General features: G+C 38.9%; 1 protein-coding gene across 1 annotated transcript in view; it reads left to right on the top strand.

Annotated features, from left to right (window-relative positions):
* Ift88 (intraflagellar transport 88) overlaps positions 1 to 2264 on the top strand; it is a 125239-nt gene extending 122975 nt beyond the window's left edge. The window contains exons 24-25 of the mRNA XM_023699165.1: positions 1530 to 1640; positions 1882 to 2264. Coding sequence (XP_023554933.1) covers positions 1530 to 1640; positions 1882 to 2003 — 233 coding nt within the window. The 3' untranslated portion in view covers positions 2004 to 2264. The remainder of the gene's footprint in view (positions 1 to 1529; positions 1641 to 1881) is intronic.
* Positions 2265 to 19338: the final 17074 nt, after the last annotated feature.

Genomic DNA, 19338 nt, shown 5'->3' with positions numbered 1-19338 from the left:
GGTGGGCTGAGCTGGCCACACACACACACACACACACACACACACACACACACACACAATAAATAAATAAATGTTTAAAAAAAAAAAAAAAAGAAATACTGCCCAGGTCAGGGTTTTTCAAGCTTTCTTGACCTGAGCTCTCACTCAGTTAGAAATAGATCTATATATACTTCTGGGTGGAAGAAAATGGCCTTCATTCTAATAAAAAAAAAGGAGCAAAATAATTAAAAGTATACCAAAGTGTAGAAATCCATTGAGCTATGACATTTTATTTTCCAATAATACCAATTTTAGAGGAAAGAAATGTGATATTTTGATTAAAAACTTAGAGAAAACTTAGTTTGGGTCAATTGGTCAATCTCAAAATGTGAAGATTTTATTTAGGTCTAGGATGTTGCTCAGTAGTACAGCACTTGCCTCGCATGTGAGAGGCCCTGAGTTCAGTCATTGCACCACAATAATAAATAACCCACTGTGTTGATTTGTTCCCAGGAACATTATCAGTAAAGTAATTAGTAAGCTGGTGAATTATTCTCATTAAAATAAAATTTACAAAATAGGAAAAAATGGCAGCCTTGGTCTGAGGATATAGTGTAGTAATATAGTATTGCTTTTCATGGACAAGACTGAGTTGGATCCTAGCACTGAAAAAATAAAACAAAATTGAGGAACTATAAAAAAAAAGAAATAAAAGCTAGGGATAGAGGAGTCATTTGGTTAGAACATATAATGATATAGTTTAATTCTATCTGAAAATCTTCAGTAATATAGATTGCATTCTTTTCTCAATGAATGACAACTATAATTCATTTTTACTTTTTCCTAATATTGGGCTATAAGCTCTCCCACCACAAGAGGAAATGTAATCACCATCTATGTGAACATTCCTCAAATGTTTGAAGAACATGATTGTGATCTAGATTCACTGCCACCTAGATTCAGCGTAACTGGCCTGTGGCGTATTCTTCGTATGCTGTCATTTTAGAGCCCCTCACCAGTATGATATGAGATTGGCGTGCAGCTCCTACTGATTGTAGGCTGTACCATTGCTTTTTCTTCACATGCTGTTTCTTCTTTGTCAAGTTATACCAGTCAGGGTGATTTATCAGCTTCTCACAAATTCTTCTGTAAAATTAAAATCTATAACTAAGAACTTTGAATCTTTTATTTTATGAAAATATAAAACAAAATTTCATAATCAGATAAGAAAATAACAGTAGTTATTACACTGTGTATCATTATCTTCAAAGTAGTTACTCAGAGTACAAGAAATAAGCCAAAAAGATTCTTACAAATCTTACAAATTCTCACATATTTTAAAGACTATATCTATAAAGTCTTTCAAATGTGTAATACACATGCTTTTAGGTTTCCTGCAAGGGATTTCTTTTAAAGATTATGTTCCTAAGAAGTTCGCTTCCAAATGAAACAGTCTGCCTATTTCTTGGAAAATAAGTTTGCTTTAAGATGCAGAGTATTATGTTTTCTCAGCATATTAAACAAATGCATTTTTATTTTTGTGTTTTCAGATAGTGGCCAGAACAGTAGTGCCAGTAGTAAAGGTGAACGACTAAGTGCCAAACTCAGAGCTTTACCTGGGACAAATGAACCTTATGAAAGTAGCAGTAACAAAGAAATAGGCAAGTGCTGGTACTCCCCACACAGTTCCTACAGGCATAGCAGGTCTGATGAAGACTGGTGAGATGGCAAATGTATAATTGGGAATTATTAAAAATTTGGTATATACAGAGAAAACTTACAATGATATGGGAGAGCATTTCTGTTCACTCTGAGTTCACTTTTGATTATAAGACTACTTGGTTTCATGTTTCTTTCATTTTTCTCTCTTGCTCTAATAACACAACCTATTTTGATACCTAGATGCATCCTATGTGGATCCACTTGGCCCTCAAATAGAGAGACCAAAAACTGCAGCCAGAAAAAGAATCGACGAGGATGATTTTGCTGATGAAGAATTGGGAGATGACTTGCTTCCAGAATAATACACACTTTTTGTGTTATCTTTTGAAAGAAATTGCCTTACAAGATAATACTTACAATAAACTTTGGATTAAATATCCATGCTTTACCTTTGTACACTATTAAAACTTTATGTGTATGGGCCAGGGATGTAGCTCAGCAGCATAAGTGCCTGTCTGGCAAGCACAAGGCCCTGAATTTGATCCCTGAAAAACTTTATATGTATTCTGTTCTATGAGTGTGGCTTTATGTTGTTGTTTTTGTGGAATAAAAATACGTGAAACTATTGCTTTAAACCAGTGACTTCCACAGGAAAACATAAATGTTGTAGAACAATGTGGTATCTATACATATGTATATAAGTATGTTTTAGAGTTTATAAGTCTTTGGAAGCTTTGTCTCATGGAGAATACAGTGTTATAAAAAATGTAAAGTATAATGAGAGAAAATACCAAACCATAACCCTGCACTCTTGCCTATAGTTCCTTTCTGCCTTCAGCCCAGTGGTGTGCAACGGTAGCACAGAGCAATAACTTCAGCAGTGTGCTCTTATCAGAGACGGCATGTGGAGTGGAGGGCATGATTGCTTGCAGTTTTCTTTAGCAGTGTTTCTGGCTCATCTAGTCTGTCCAGAATTACAGTGATGGGGCTCACCTTTTTTTTTTTTCAGAACCAGAGATTGAACTCAGGCCCTTGCGCTTGCCAGGCACTTATCTCCATGGCCCTGGGGCTCACCTTTAACACTACACTAGAACGAAAAGTTTCCCTTGCCTTTTTTTTTTCTTTGCTTGTGGGGGTTGTTGTTGTTGTTGTTGTTGTTGTTTTTAATTTGAAATGAGCTTGTGCTGTGTTGCCCAAACTGGGTCTGAAACTTGTAGCCTCAAGTGACTCTCCCACCTCATCCTGTTGAGTAGCTGAGACTAGATGGATATTCATACCCAGTCCCTCTGTCTTATCTACCATTGTCTCTTCTATGTGCATGCTATTAGATACAGCAGGAAAAAAAATTAAACCACATTCCTTGATCCCAAGACAAGTTAAGATCTAATGGAGGAGGTATCAATTGTTACAACTTGTTTTAGACGTGTCCCCAAAGCTTCATGCCTTCATTGGTGGGGCTTTTCAGAGGTGGCTAATCTAAAGGATATAATGCTGGGATCAAGGGTGCGTGAATACTAAATTAGTCCACTGATTGGTTTGGTATAGTTCTGGGAGTGGATAATGGGAAGGCTTTCCCTGGCTGTAAGCACTACCCACCATCCAGGAGCTGCTGGAGTTGCTTGTTGCTTGTTGCTTGCTTTTTCACTCTGCTGCTTGCTGCCTTCTGCAGGCCATGAACAGCTTCCTCTCTGCCATGCCACCTTGCCTTGTAGCCAGCCAAGTATGTACTGAAACCTCCATAAACTATGATCCAATTAATATTCCTGTAATTCCTTTAATTTTCAATGTCAGGTATTTTGTCTCAGCAACAAGTAATGACACCAACTAATACTTTAAACATCTAGTATGTACAGAGAACTATTCATAATTCTGAAGATACAGAGAACAAGACAAAACAAGATCCTGCCTTCAAGGAGCTTAAATTATAGTATAGAAGAAAGACTATAAAAAACATTTTAAGGAATTTTAAATAGTAAGTACAGTTAACAAAATAAAATAGTGGGGCTGGGAAGATGGCGCAGAGGAATAAGTGCTTCCCTGGCAAGCGCAAAGGCCTGAGTTCAATCCCTGGTTCTGCAAATAAATAAATAAATAAAATAAAATAAAGTAACACAGGAGGGAGTGACTGTGTATGGGAAAGGACTCTAAGAAACATTTGGGGGGTTTTTGTTGTTCTTTTGTTTTTTGTTTTTTGGGGTTTTGTTTTTGTTTTGTTTTTTTGGTCCAGTACCAGGGATTGAACTCAGAGAAACATTTGTATTAATACTAGAATGATAAGAAGAAAAAAGTATTCTAGACAGAAGGAATAGCAAGTGTCAACACCTTGAAAATAAATCTGGATTGAATTAGAGTGACAGTTTAAGGGCTTGGAAGCCATCTGGGTCAGTGGTAGACTGTACATACAGGGAGGTGAAGGGAGATGAGATCCAAAAGGTAGATAGGGGCCAGAGCATTTGTATCACTTCAAGTTATAGTAGGGAAGCTTTTTGAAGGTGTTATGTAAGGGTTTGAGTGATATGCCGTCATTTAATCTTTAGAAGCCAGCACTAACACTGGCTGCTATGAAAGTAAACTGAGGTGAGTGGGTAGGTGGGATGCAAAGGAAGGGTGCAAAGGAAGGATTAAAAGTACTAGTAGTAGCCTGAGTGAGAAATGAAAGTAACTGAGATCATACTTTTAGTAATGGAATTGTGAAAAGTGGTCAGTTCAGCATATAATTAGATGGAGAGCTGAATAGACTTAATAATGTGTTGTAAAAGAAGAAAGGGCATAATCATGCCTAACTTTGTGGTTGAGAACATGAGTGATTAGTGTTAGGAGTATATTTGGGAGAAATCATTCATGTAACTGTTAAATTCAAGATGTCACTTAATGAGCCTTTCAATTGGAGATACAAAGAGTGCAGTTAGGTTTATGAATTTGGAAGTCAATATGGTAAGGATAAGAGACAGACTTGGGATCCATCCGTATATAGATAGTGTTTAACATCATGAAATGGAGTAAGATCACTTGGCTCTTATGAATGATAGAGAAGTGAAGAACTCTAAACAATGAGAGTACATTCGGGAGATGGGACCTAACAAGAAACTGAGAATAGCAACAAATAGCGTAGGAGGTCTCAAAACTTGAGTAAAACTTCCAGTTACAGGGAACTGGGGTGATGGCCATTAGAAATTTATTAAATCACCCATAGTTGGATAGTCCTTTGGGAAAAATTGCTGCTAGGGGGAAGAATTAACATCATGGAACGGAATAAGATCACTTAGCTCTTAAGAATGATAGAGAAGTAAAGAACACTTCTCTCCACAAACACACAATTACTTCAGGCATGTGATATTTTATAAATCTATGTGAAGAGGGATCTAAATTAAAAAGGGTCAGGTGACTCACTTTCCATCTTTCACAGCTAAAGAGACAAATGTGTTTGGCTCTGATGTAAAAACCTGCAGAGCTGGGGAGATAGTTCAGTGGTCTAACTCCCCCTAGTTATGATAACTATGATTAGTATGTTAAGTACAATAGAAAAAAAGATTGAAAAAAATGGGTGAAAACATGACAAATTTCAGCAGAGTATTGCACTATAACGAAAAGAGATGTGTAACCTAGAACTGAAAATACAGTACTGAAATCAACTTAGGTTGATTGAACAGTGGATCAGGCACAGAAGTCAAGTTTAGTGAATAGGGAAAGTATATAAACTGAAGCACAAAGGAAAATAAGAATGTAAAACCAAATGATAAGGAGACTTGGGACATGGTTGAGCTTAAGTGAATATAACAGGAATCCTGGTAGGACAGGAAATAAAGAATGGTGTAGAAATAAACTTTGAAGAAACAAGCTTCTTGAGTTTTCTCAGATTAATGAAAGATATTATCTTAGTTGTTTGGGAAAAATACCTAACACCCACATTTTAAGTGAGTAGAGGTTTATTCTGGCTCACAGTTTCAATTCATGATCCATAGGCCCCATGGAAGAAATGACATAGTGAAAGAGCGTGTTTGAAAAACCTGCTCCCCCATAGTGGCACAGTTGCAGACAGTAAAAGGAGAAACTGGAAAGGGATATATACTTCCAGGTCATGCCCTCAGTGACCCACTTCCCCACATGCTTCACCTCCTAAAAGCACATTCAATGTGAGCTCTCTAATGGTTTAATCCACTGATGAGTATAGCATGCCCGTGATCAAATCACCTTCCAAAATTCCCACCTTCCAGCATTTAAGACTTGGGGGACATGTAAAATTCTGCCCCTGGCTTCCCAGAACTCATGTCTACCTCCTTATATAAAATTCATTTAGTCCATCTATAAGAGTCATCAAGGTTTTTAATAGTTCCAGCATTGTTGAAAAGTCCAAGTCAAAATTCTTTGAGACTCAAGGCAAACTCTTTTTTTTTTTTTTTTACTTTTTTGTGGTACCAGGGATCGAACTCAGATCCTTGTGTTTGCCGGTCAAGTGCTTATCCCACTGAGCCATCTCCCCAGCCCTCTAGGCAAACTCTTAATGTGAGCTCCTATAAAAATCAAAAAGAAAAACATTTCCAAAATATTGTGCTAAACATTTCCATTCCAAAAGGGGGAAATAAGATAGAAGTGAAAGGTACCACAGTAAGACTGAAACCCAACAGGACAAACATTAAATCATATACTGCAGGTCCAGCACCTGGGGCAAGTTATGGAAAAATCTGAGCCTCAAAGGGCTTGTGTAGCTTTTGGCATAGCTTTGCTTTACTGCCTGTGGTTTTCCTCAGCAGATATTTCATATTTCTGATATTTACAAATTACTGAGATCTTCACTGTGCTTTCAACTTTATGCTCACAGTTTCATGCATCACCCTCTCAGGTCTTTCTCTGAAATATTAGTGGAATCTTCCATAATCCCATAAATCTTGCCTTGTACATGCCTGAAAAATCAGAACCAAGCAGAAGATGCTAAGTTTAAATTGAGAAATAGCCAGATCCCTTTGTCTCATGGCTTCAGAGGCCTCTGAGTGCCTGGATGATTAAAACTGGAGACACATTTCCCCAATGGACCTTCTTAAGCAGTGGCACTTCTTAAACTCTCTTCTCTAATGAAAACTCCAGTTTTTTACTCTTGAGCCTGCAAAGATTAGGATACTGCTGATTCCTGGAGTATGTTCAAGCCCACTTCTCTATTAGCCTGATCTAAAATACTTGGTTTCTTTTTAATGCTAATTTTTTCAGCAATCATGCTTTCCTTTGCCCTAAGTTTGCAGGCATCTCCTTTCTGATGAAATTGAAATTTTCCAAATCATTTATCTCTGCTTTTTGCTCCTAAAAGCAGCAATCAATACCCATACCATAATCTAAATTTTCAGCTCCTTTGAAATTTCCTCCACCAAATTAATTAATCCATGGTCTTTAACATTAGTTTCCCCCAAAGTCTCAGGACACGAGTAAAATGTGTACAAATTGCCTACTACAGTGTAATACAGATGACATCCAGTCCAGTTGTCAGTGGAATCCTTGTTCCCAGTTTAAACCTCCTGAGCCTAGCCTTTATTGTCTGCATTCTTTTCCAGCTATGAACTCATCAATGAATTTACAAATATAATGCCCTCATGATCCAATCACCATCTAAAATTCTACCTCTGGAGACATGAGATTTTGGAGGAAATTCTAGATCTAATCCATAATAAATATCAACCCAGGGATTAAAGAAGCTCAAGGAACACCAAAGGGAGTGTATACAAAATAAAACTATATAGACATGTTTGAACTATGAAAAACCAAAGACAAATTGTTTAACCAGGATAAAGAGAACACATTATTTTCAAAGGAACATTAAGACTAACAGCTAAGGGGCCAGCGAGATAGCTCAGTAGAATAAGTGCTTGCCTGGAAAGTACAAGGGCCAATCCCTGGTTCAATCCCTAGTTCTGGAAAAAAAAAACAAAAACTAACAGCTGATATTTCAGTAGAAACTATGGAGCCAAAAGACAATAGAATGACAACTTCAAAGTAGTAAAAGCCAGAGAAACCTGCCAACCTAGAATTTTATCTCAGTAAATATATCCCTTAAACTTTAAAGACTTTTGGATTTTTTTTTAAACTTTAAAGACTTTTGGATAAAATTTGAGAAATTAATTATAAGCATACTGGCTCTACAGGAATTATTAAAAGTGTGTTGAGCGATGAAAGGGAAGTAATTATACAAGGAAACATGAAATGGCAGAAAGAATGAGGGGCACTAGAAGGAGACAACCATATGTGCAAGAATATTGACTATGTAAAACAATGAAAATAATGTGTTGTGGATTTTTGACATATAAAACATAAGCTATTACAAAAAAAAAATGGGATTGGGTGCTAACCTTCCATAAGGTTCTTATGACACTCGGATAATGACAGACTGTAATAAGTTAAACATGGATGTTGAAGTCTTTAGGTTTTCCCCTACTGAGAGCAAAGAATGTGTAATATGTATTATAAAGAAGCTAACAGTTTGCATTAGTAAGCTACCCATCACTATAATGAAGTACCTGAGGCAATTAACTTCTAAAGAAAAACATTTATTTTGGCACATGGTTCTGGAAGTACCAGTGCAAGATCAAGTTGTCCCCATTACTTTGGGCTCCTGGAAAAGGCAGAAAACATAACAGAAGCATGTGGTGAGGGCTGGCCAAATAGCTCAGCAGATTAAAGTGCCTGCAAGCAGGTGCAGTGGCCCGGGGTTCAATCCCCGGGCCTGCCGTGCTGGCCCCACCCCCGGGGCTTGCTGAGATGGCAATTGAGACTGGGTGTGGTGGCATGTGCCTGTAATCCCAGCTCTTGGGAGGCTGTAAACAGATGGATCACTATGAGTCCAATCTAGTAGTGAGACCCTGAACATCCGATAGACCCTTCCCTAAAATACAAAAAAAAAAAAAAAGCATGTGGTGAAAAAAAAAAATATTCACCTTATGATCTAGGAAACAAAGTTGGAAACAAGAAGAGACCAGGATAACACAAACTCACCATCCCCTTAAAATTATTAGTGTTTAGATCAGAAATGGCCCCCAGAGCCTCATGTATTTGGAAGGTGATTGGCTTATGGGAGCATTATAGTTGGCTTTCTGTTAGGAGGTTAGGTCTAGTCAGAAGAAGCAAGTCGCAGGGCATGTGAGCTGGAAAGCCCCTTTTCCAGCCCCTCCCTTGCCTCTGCTTCCTAGCTGGCCAAGATGTGAGCAGCTTTCCTTCACCAAAGCTCTCCCCCCATGGCCTTCCACCTTGGAATCAACTATGACTAAAAACATGAGCCAGAGTATCCCCCTCCTTAATTTTGGGTGTCATTTATTTTGTCCCAAGAACAAGGAAAGTAAGGCAAACAACAAGTCTCCAATAACCTAAAGACCTTTCAGTAGGCCAGACCTCCTAAAGGCCTGCAGCACTTCACAGTAGCACTCTCCTGGAGACCAAACCTTAACACATGGACATGCATCCAAATGATAGCACAGCTCAACTAACAAATATAGAAAAAATGACAGAAAATCAGCATTTTGAAACCACCACAATTTAATTTGATCAGGCAAGAACCCATACAGGCTAAATCAAGTGGAGGAATATTTTATGTTGGAAAAATGTGATAATGAATATTACCTTAACCAATGACCAAAGTAAAAATGGCCAGTATAGGACAGATTGGAACCATGTATCTCCTGATGTGATACTGAGAGGCACAAGATGACCTAGTTAATATTCCTCTACCCTAATCATGAGTAAACTTCCCAAATTGATGAGTTCTACAAAATAACTGGCCTAGTCTTATCAAAAACTTTTTGCAGCCAATAAACCTTTTTATTTTAAACCACAAATAGTGAGCAGCTTGCCACAACTATTTATGTTTCATTTAAAATCACATAAAACCTAGGTACAAAAGCATCACTGATTATTGCTCCAGAAAAACTACAAGAAAAATTCAAACATGCACAGTAAAAACACCACAGTATGTGCAGGACTAAATTCTTAAAGCAGGTGCATGAAATACTGAATCAATTATACACACCACTTCCAAATGAAGATGGAATGTATTTTGCTTGACAACAAGGGAAAATATCCAGCATCATATAATTTTCATGCCAACTAGCACATCCCTAAAAATTAATATATACAAAATACTTGGAAAAATAGCTTTTAGAAGTTGTCCCAAGAGGTACACAAAATCATCCCCAACTTTTGTGACAATTCATTCTCCCTTGTTATCTACAGATTGTTTCAGTTTTTTTATGTTTTCTTTTCTACATTTTTGCCTTCCTCCTCCTTCCCTTTATCACCTATGTTAATCTTTGCTTCAGATTCTTAGTAGGTGTTTTTCTGGCTTAGGTTCAGGTTTTGGTGGAGCAGGTTTTGTGGACAACCGGCAGATTGTCTTGTGCACCCTGTTTCCTCACTTTGGAACTGCTTTTGCTCTCTGTATTCTCTGGAGACTTTCTCTTCAACATAATGACTGTGTGTTCAGTGGAAAGTAAAGCTAGGACCACAGGACCCATGGATGTCTCCTTGCCATATTATTGCTTCTTTCCAAACTTCTCAAAAATTAAGGACATGAAAGAAAGATAAATGTCTGAGGAACTATTCTAAATTAGACTAAGGGAATGCATTAGAAAAGGGAATGCATGGGCTGGGCATAGGTGTTGATGTATTAGGGTTTTGTTTTGTTTTGTTTTGTTTTGTTTTGTTTTTGTGGTACCAGGGATTGAACTCAGGATCTTGTGTTTGCCAGGCAGGCACTTATGTAGCTGAGCTATTTCCCCGGCCCTTGGATGTGTTTTAAACACATGATAAAGATGAGTAATTAAATTTGAGTAGGTCTGTGTATTAGAGAGCAATTCATATTCATAAAATTTCTCAATTTTGAAAATTACACTATGATTACATAAGTGAATGTCTTCATTCCTGGGAAACATACACTGAAGTATTTTGGAGCAAAGTTCCAAAAGTTCTGGTGTGTGCAATTCAACAATTCAGTGGTTCAGGAAAAAAGTACAGATATGAACAAAATGTGAAAACATCTTAATAACCATTGGGTCTGAGTGAAAGATATCTAGTATTCTTTTGTATTCTTCTTACAACTTTTACACAAATCAGAAATTGTTTCAAAGTAAAAGTTTTTAAACAAAACTAATGGAAAAAAATAAAGCTAGTAGAGGATGAAATATAATGATAAAATTCTTGATTTAAAATGGTGTGTTGTGCCTACCTGTGATCTTAGCATTCTGGGAGGCTGAGGCAGGGAATCACAGCTTCAAGGTAAATCTGTGCAACGTGGTGATTTAGGAAAACCCATGTCTCAAAATAAAAAATTAAAAAGGCCTGGGATTAGATTAGTGAGAAGGTCCTGGGTTCAATCTCCAGTACTTGATTAATGCCAAGAAGGGCAAGTAAAGAAAAACTAAAGGATCAAAAAGCAGATGGGCAAAGAGAAAACAAGTAGCAAGATTGTAGGATTTAGATCAATTAAATAGGCAATTACATTAGTAACAGCATTAATTTGCTTTTAAGTACTGCAATTAAATACCAGAAGCAGGCTAACTTTATAAAGAAAAGAGAATTGTTGATGTTCACAATTAAGGCACCAGTACTGGCTTTGATCTAGTGAGAAGTTAGGGTTCCAGAATCTCTTCCGAGGGTCCACCTTCCCCAACTGCAAGGAACTTAAAAGCCTGCCTCTAGGACTCACCTCTTAAAGGACTTGCACCATAAATTCCACACTGAAGATCAAGCTTCCAACACAGAAACCTTTAGGGGACACATAAACACATCTGTGACCATTAGTCATGATATATGAACTTACTGGTCTAAAAAACCCTAGAAAATGCTCCAGGGCTCATCTGGGTAGATTTTAAAGCCATGGCCTTGGACTCTGTAAATGTTCTCTTGCCTGAACTCTTCTGCCATTTCCCTGCACTGTTTCTCAGACACTATGAATTAAGGAGCTTTACCCAGCCCTACCTTTCTACCATCATTTTCCTGCCTTAGAGGCAGCTGACTGTGGTCTGAATCCATTCAACCTATGAGCTAAATTAAACCTTTCCACCTTTAAAGTGTGAAATGTATTGTGTTAAAGCAATGAGAAAACTGATAAATATAAGAAATCAGTACTGCAGAATTGGGTCACTACTGTGACTGTACCTGAGTATTTGGTGGAGAAGCCTTTGGCACTGTTTGTGGGAGTCTTTAGAAATGTTTGAAAATGCTGGCTAGTGAAGCTGTAGAATGCTATGAGTTGAGCCTGATGGGAAATTCTGGTTAGAGGCCTGAAGACTACAGTGATGATTGGAATACATAAAGTAAAGATCAGGCTCAAGACCTTTCAGTTGGGAACCGAAGATTCTATTAGCAGTTGAACTAGATGCCACATGTATTATGCTGTAAAGGAAATTTGTATATATTTTCCCCATCTCTTGAGGGACTTTGGAGATAACTAATATTAAGGGTAATGGACTAATTAGTCTGGTGTAAGAAATTTCTTTCTTTCTTTCTTCCTTTTTTTTTGGCAGAACCAGGAATTGAGCTCAGACCCTTGTGCTTGCCAGGGTAGTGCTTATTCTACTGAGCCATCTCCCTGGCCCCTGGTGTAAGAAATTTCAAGGCAGCCAACATTCAGGCTGTAGCATGACAACTGCCATTTGCTTTTAGCCAAACTTAGAGTGAAAATCAAAGACAGCATAGATTTTTTAAAAATCTTTTTAATTTTTTTTATTATTTTTATTGAGAAACAAATAGCAATGAGACAGTTTCAAAACCGATTAGTGGGACAATTTCAATAATTAATACATTGAGTATTGTTGTCTTCATAGTGGAAAAAATTTTCAAATTAAATTTTGGTCTAGAAAGAAACATGTATAAAATTGGACTCGTAAGTGATGTAGGAGCTGAAAAAATTAGTGACATTAAAAAAAACCGAGTACTGTGTACAGAGGAAATAAGAAAGAAACTTTGAGGACATCTCAGAAATCATCAAGACCCCACTCATAGCTGGATCAAATGGATCAACCTTTCTTCTAAGAAGAGAGTTCCTGGGACCTGTCCTTAAGAAGAGACTCTTAAGCCAGATGTGTTAAGGAACACCTGTAATCTCAGCACTCAAGAGGCTGAGGCAGGAAGATTACTGAAAGTTTGAGGACAGACTGGGCTACATAGTAAGTTCAAGGTCAGTCTTAACTACATAGTGAAACCCTATTTCAAAAAAAAGGTGTGGGGAAGACTCTTATAAAGAGTTGATTTCCCAGGATTCATTTCACTATGTTCAGCCATACAGGTACTCAAAGTCTACTGCAAAGGCCTAGTTTCTGCTGCTGTTGACCTGGCATTATCAACATGATCCTGATTTTACCAGCATGAAGCATGCAAAAGTAGTGTGTCAGAAGGCTGCCAGCCATATTTCTAAGGAAGACTTGGGAAGCCAGACAAGGAGCCCTTAAGAGGTTGGTGTATAAAGCTGTGGGAATGAAGCCCAAGGGATAATAGAGATACCAACAAGTTAGAAATTCTGTGAATGCATAATGTTTGTCAGGGACAGCAAGAGCTGCCTGCAGCAACTGGAGCCAGTCCAGCAGATAAGTCATCTCCTGTGAGTTCAAACTTGCAAGACTACAGAGGTGGAGAAACCCAAGCTCTTTGATACTCGCATTTTATCACCATGTCCCCAAAATGCCAGATATGGAACTATAGGACTTAATATTCACCCTGCTGGGTTTTGATCTTGCTTTGGTTCAATTCTCTCCTATCTCTTAATTCCTGCCTTTTTCGATAAGTTTGTCTTGTGTTATTGTTCCTTGGGATTATATAACTTGTTTTTATTTGTATAGATATTCACAGATAAGAGTTTGTCTTGATCCCCAAAAGAGGTTTAGGATTGAACTTTTAAAAATGCTGAAACATTGAGACCTTGGAAAATAGATTACAGCATTTTTGGTTGTACTTGGAGTAGTTGTTATGGTTTATGCCTCCATGTACCCCCAAAGCCTCATGCAGTCATAAACAGAGCTTTTGCCAAGGCAGCTGGGTCTAGAGTGTGTGATTGATCCATGGTGTAATGCAAAGATTACGAGAGCTGAGATTAAGGGTGAATGATTACTAAATCAGTCCAATGATCAGTTTGGCACCACCCTAATCCTGATAGTGTGGATAAAATATAAAGGAGGCATGAAAAAGCTGCTAGGGTCTTGCTTGCTCTTCTACCTTCTGCCCACCATGAATGGCTTCTCCTCTGGGATGCCTGTCTGCCATGCCACCCTGACTCAGACCGAGTCAGCGTGGAACTGAAACTTCTACAAACTGTGAGCCAAATAAGTCTTTCCTCTTTTAACTCTGGGTATCTGTTGGGGACCACAAGTTACAAATAAGTCTAGGGGACATCCATGCTTGTTCTTGTCCTGCCCATGAGCCAGACTAAAACACAAAAACTCAATCTTTTCTGGTCACAGCCGGAAGCCTTAGTACTAATGACTCCTGTGGTAACTGGTCAAGGTAAGACCTGCTGGAGACAATAGGTCTCTGGGGAAACTACAAATTTTCTCATTGCTCCCTTTTCTTGTTCTTGTCCTTGTCTTTGTATAAATGTTTTGGAGAAGCTGGGGATATAGCTCAGCTACACAGCACCTGCCTGGCAAGCATGAGTTCAATTCTCAGTACAAAAAAAAAAAAAAAAAAGTTTTCAGAATATTTTCATCTTCCTATTCCACTGTAATCACCATTACTGTTCCCAGAAACACCCACTCTTCTTCACCTACTGTCTTTGACTCAGATGTAATGAATAAATACCAAGAGTCCTTGTGCCCTGTGACCTTTTGTTCCCCCAAAACAACTAGTCATCCCAGATTCCTGCCTGCACCCCTATTTTGTCTCTCTTTTTCTTCCTGCCATATGCCATAACTCCAGGCAGGAAATTAAAACACACTGCCAGGGTCTCTAATACGTGTCAGATATTTTGTTTTAGCAATAAGAAAAGCAACTAAGACAGTTAAGTTAGGTGAAAAAAATGAACTTGTTATTGTCTTTATTTGCAAATTATGATTTGAAGAGATGCTTGGGAGTGAGGTTGAAAGGAGTGAATTGTGACCATTAGCCTAGATACATCAACTTCATTGGATTAAGAAACACCTACAGGATTAGTATTCTCCTGTGTCTGGGTGGGTCACAGAGACGTGACTTTGTACCCATGCATATGGTCTCATGCCCGTTCCTCTTTGCTGCTATTCCTCGCCCTCTTCCCCAGCCACGGTGAGCTCAGCAGCTTTGTTCACCATGCCCTTCTGGAACGATGTTGCTGCTTTGGATCCAGCTCACTATGGACTGAATCTCCTTAAGCTCAGAGATAAATTAAGCACTTCTTCAAGTTATGAGTGTCAGGTATTGTGCTTCAGTAATGAGAAAGCTGATCAGTATAATATCGAAGCCATAACAGTAATTATAAAATACTAAACAAAATTATATTGGTAGTTACATAAGTAGTAAATGCCAATTATATTAGTAATTAGTACAAAAATGTATTTTTTGATTGATGTAGGGTCTAGCTACACAGCTTAGACTGATAGTGATCCTCCTGTCTCAGCCTCCCCTGAGCTGGGATTACAGGCATGTGGCCTGTACCACCATGCTCAGTTTCTGGGCCAGCATAGCAAGCCCAGGATTCTGGGGCCAACATGGCATGCAGTACCAGGGACTGAACTCAGGACCTTGCACTTGCCACACAGGAACTTAGACTGCTGAGCTATCTCCCCAGCCCTACATGAATGTAAATAGGATAAACTTTTAATTAAACAAAGATTTTTCACCTATTAAAAAATAAAATCAAACAATGCTACCCATAAGAAACATGCTTTAAATACAAAGATACAGAAAGATAGGTTGAAAAGGGGGGATGAGAAATATATGCCACACAAATAGTAATCTAAAAGAATGAAGGGGGGCTGGCGAGATGGCTCAGTGGTCTAAAACACCTACTTGGAACAAGCTTGGCAAAGCACAGGGACCACAGTTCGATCCCCCAGCACCACATGCCAGCCAGCCCCGCCCCCTGGTGGGCTGAGCTGGCCACACTCACACACAAATAAATGTTTAAAAAAAAAAAAAAAAAAAAAAAGGCTTAAAAAAAAAAAAAAAATGAAGGCCTGGTCAAATGTGTCAAAGGAGGTAGAAAAAAAAAATCTAGTAAGATAAAAAAATTTGACTTGGCAAAAAAAAATTTTTTTTTTTTTTTTTAGTCTCTGAGGCAGGGTCTCACTGTGCAGTTCAGACTGGCCTTGAACTCACTTTGTAGCCCAGACTGATGTTGAACTCACAGCAATCCTCTTGCCTCAGCCTCCCACCTGCTGAGATTACAGATATGCACCACTATGACCAGCTCATATTATTATAATATTGTTAAAAGTCACTTGAATTAAGTATTAGGGATAAGAGTCTAACTGCAGTAGCTTGAGAGAATAGAAACTGAGATTTTAGGACCAGACAACAAGGACAAGTCAGGATGCTTTGTTGTGAAGAGATGCAGAAAAATTAGAGAGTAGCTAGAGTAGGATATGGAGTCAAGAAAGGACTCTTCAAATGTATTAGAAAAGAAGGTAGCATAGATGAACTTGATTGCAAAGTTGATGATGGAAAATAAATACAATAGCCCTCGGGTGATGATGCAGTACCTCTCTATGGGATGTATGTGGAAGAAACAGGAAGAGGAAAGAGATGAAAATTTGTGATCTTGGAAAAAATGAATAGAGCTGGGAAAGGTTACCTGTATTGATTGCTGTGTTAGTGAGCTTTCTGTTACTGTGACAAAATACCTGAGATAACACGTAAGTAGAAAAGGTTCAACTAGATTCACTTTACAATATTCAATCTACAGTTACTTGGCCCTGTTAAGACTGTGGCAACATAATACATTATAGTGTGAGCATGTGGCAGAGACCTGTCCCCTCCTTGCAGCCTGAAAGAAAAGACCAGCATTCATAGCCTGCTTGAAGAGTACACGCCAAGGAACCTAACTTCCTCTTCCCAGGTCCCACCTCTGAAAGTTCCACTGCCTTCCAGTAATGTTACAGGCTTGAGGTCAAGCCTTCGACCTGTGGCCCTCTGGAGGGAGACTTATCTAAACTATAGCAAATGCTAACCTGGTTTGGTTTTGAAAGTTGTAATTGAAAAAAATTATAATTGAGTGTCTCAGCTATTTTTTTTTTAAGTTATTTCAGGCAAGTATAGCAGAGGGGGGAAGAGCAAGGGATTAAGTACAGTAAGACTGTGGTAATGCGGATCCTAAACCAAAACAAGAACACAAATGTGGAATAGTAGGGTTAGGGATGTAGCTGGGTGGTAGAGCACTTGCTTGGCATGCCCAAGATCCTGGGTTTCTCCACCACTGGCAAAATGCAGTAATTGTGAAAAATGGTAGGATGAGGCTAGACCAAGTCAGAGGATTGTGAGAGTGGAAAAGAATGTGATTGTGTCAGGACATTTGAAATTAGCTATTGGGATTAACTATTAGCTATGTTGAGATTACTGGTGGTAATGCCTTGGGTATGGCCATATAGTTTGATATTTGTTAGGAGATAGGAAAAAAAAGATCACTGAAGCTAAAGTAGTCATTTAGAAATCACTTATGATTTGCAGCTGAGAGATAGTGGGAATGCTATAAATGGATGGAACAGTGGTGGGCCCAGGTACTGAAATTATCTATGAATGAAGGAACATGACAGCAATGTCAGCTCCAGGTGAGAATATGTGAGAACATTCCTCAGAAGAGACAAAGGTTTGGGGAGTTACACCAGTAACCCAAAAAAGTAAGCATGGAAATAACCAACCACACATTGGCTTTTGAGGTCCTGGTGCCTAAGAAAGGTTTAAAAGACTTCCTGACAGCTTGGTTCATGCTGAGTCTTGCAGCTCTTCTGGTCTCGAGTGGCTAGTAAACCAGAGGGTGGAGAAGGGCCACAGAGAACAGAAACCAAGCTTGTGTGACTACACTGATGAGAACACATTCAGTTAGGAACACAGCATTTAATTTCCAAGGGAACATTATGCATTTGGTTTGAGTATTTTGTAGCCTTTTTTTCCATTTCATGTATTCAGTTTGGACTTATTAACAAGTGCATTTTACATCTTCATTAATGTTGACATTTGTAGAATTCATTATACAATAAACACCTAAGACAATAAACACCTAAGTTTGTCCTTGTTTATAAGACTGTTTAGTCTCACAGATGAATTTTATTTTCTACCGACTTGATGAGCAGTTTCAGTATTTGTGGACTTTCACAAGATATAAACTATTGTAAAGCAAATGTCTTCCACTTCCAAGGTAATCAGGGAGAAATGAGTTGTCATTTTATCAGACAGCAGATAACACTTCGTTGAGTAATAATCTAGCACTTTGACCATACATGTAAAAGGATGAGACATTGAATAGTCCCAACCAACTCTCTTCTGAAACTCTTCTAAAGACTCCCAGTTTTTTTCCAAACAGAAATCAGCAGTGTTGATGTCTTTATTCCCATTTTACGGGAAACAAAGAACATTTATCTACTAGTGAGTGTTTTAGAACCCAAAACAAATGTTTACTCACCAAGAGCTATAAATTGCTTAAAGTGGAGATATCAGAGGAACTTTTAGCAGTAAACAGAGCAATTACTACACTCTTCAGTCACAGATTACTCAAGGCATACAAAAGCTTTTTATATAGCACAAATGAAACATAGTTTAACCAATGGTTTACAATTTCATCAAATGCCAAAGCTCAAAATCCTTTGAGTCATAAATTATGTGCTTTGCACACTTGGAAAAAGCTTTCAGCTGGTATTGATCATTTGTTTTCATTTTTAAAGAGTGACTGTTTCAACATAATTATGTTCATTAGCTGCCACCTAGAACGCATTAAGCATTTATTTGTAGAATGAATTTGAGCAAGTTTTCTTTTGTTCTTGAAGCATAATATAGTCCTTTATTTCAGTATATTTTCTTTATTCACAGAATATTAGGCTCATATTACTCGACGGATGCACTTACAATTTAGTAATCATGGGGTTAGACTTCTCCAACATTGCAATAACCGACTAAGTAATGCCCACTTACAGCCACAAAAGCTGGGGGAAGTATTTAGTGCTTTGCATTTAGGGTTTGATAGGCACAGATCATTTTACAAGTGTTTAGGGGAAAGGAGAAAAAGCCTCTCCTCCTCCTATTAAAAAAAAAAAAAAAAAAGTGACTTGAAAATGTTCTAATATGTCTTCAAACCATGAAGGAAGTAGCCCTAAGAAGGCGATTCCTTCTAGGTTTTGGGTTTAATCTTCTCCCAGCTGGTCTATTCTATTCTTGGATCACTTTTGTTCCTCGAGAAATCCTTCTCCTGAGCCAAACTCTGCCTCCTCACTCCATCCAGTCGGGCCCACTCGCGCGCAGCGGAGACCTCCCGGCCAGTCATCAGCTCCTCCTTCCGCCAGTCGGGGCCCACTCGGGCCGACCGCGCACCCCGCAGTCCAGGCGCGACGTGGGCCGGGCCGCTCGGTGCAGCTCCGCGGTGCGCCCTCCCTCCGGGCTCTTCAGTGAGGCCCGCTCCTCACACCTCGGTTCCAGACCTGAACGCGCTGCGGAGATGCTGGGCACGCTGGTGAGTGCGGTCCGCGGGGTTCTTCAGCAGGCGCGGGGCGCAGAGCCCTCGGCGTCCGTGTGCCCGGAGCAGCCGCGATGGGGCGGCGGCGGCGGCGGCGGCGG

This window comes from Octodon degus, unplaced genomic scaffold, assembly GCF_000260255.1.
Source record: "Octodon degus isolate 3935 unplaced genomic scaffold, OctDeg1.0 scaffold00111, whole genome shotgun sequence".
NCBI classification, from domain to species: domain Eukaryota; kingdom Metazoa; phylum Chordata; class Mammalia; order Rodentia; family Octodontidae; genus Octodon; species Octodon degus.
This window is presented reverse-complemented; position numbering and strand designations above follow the sequence as displayed.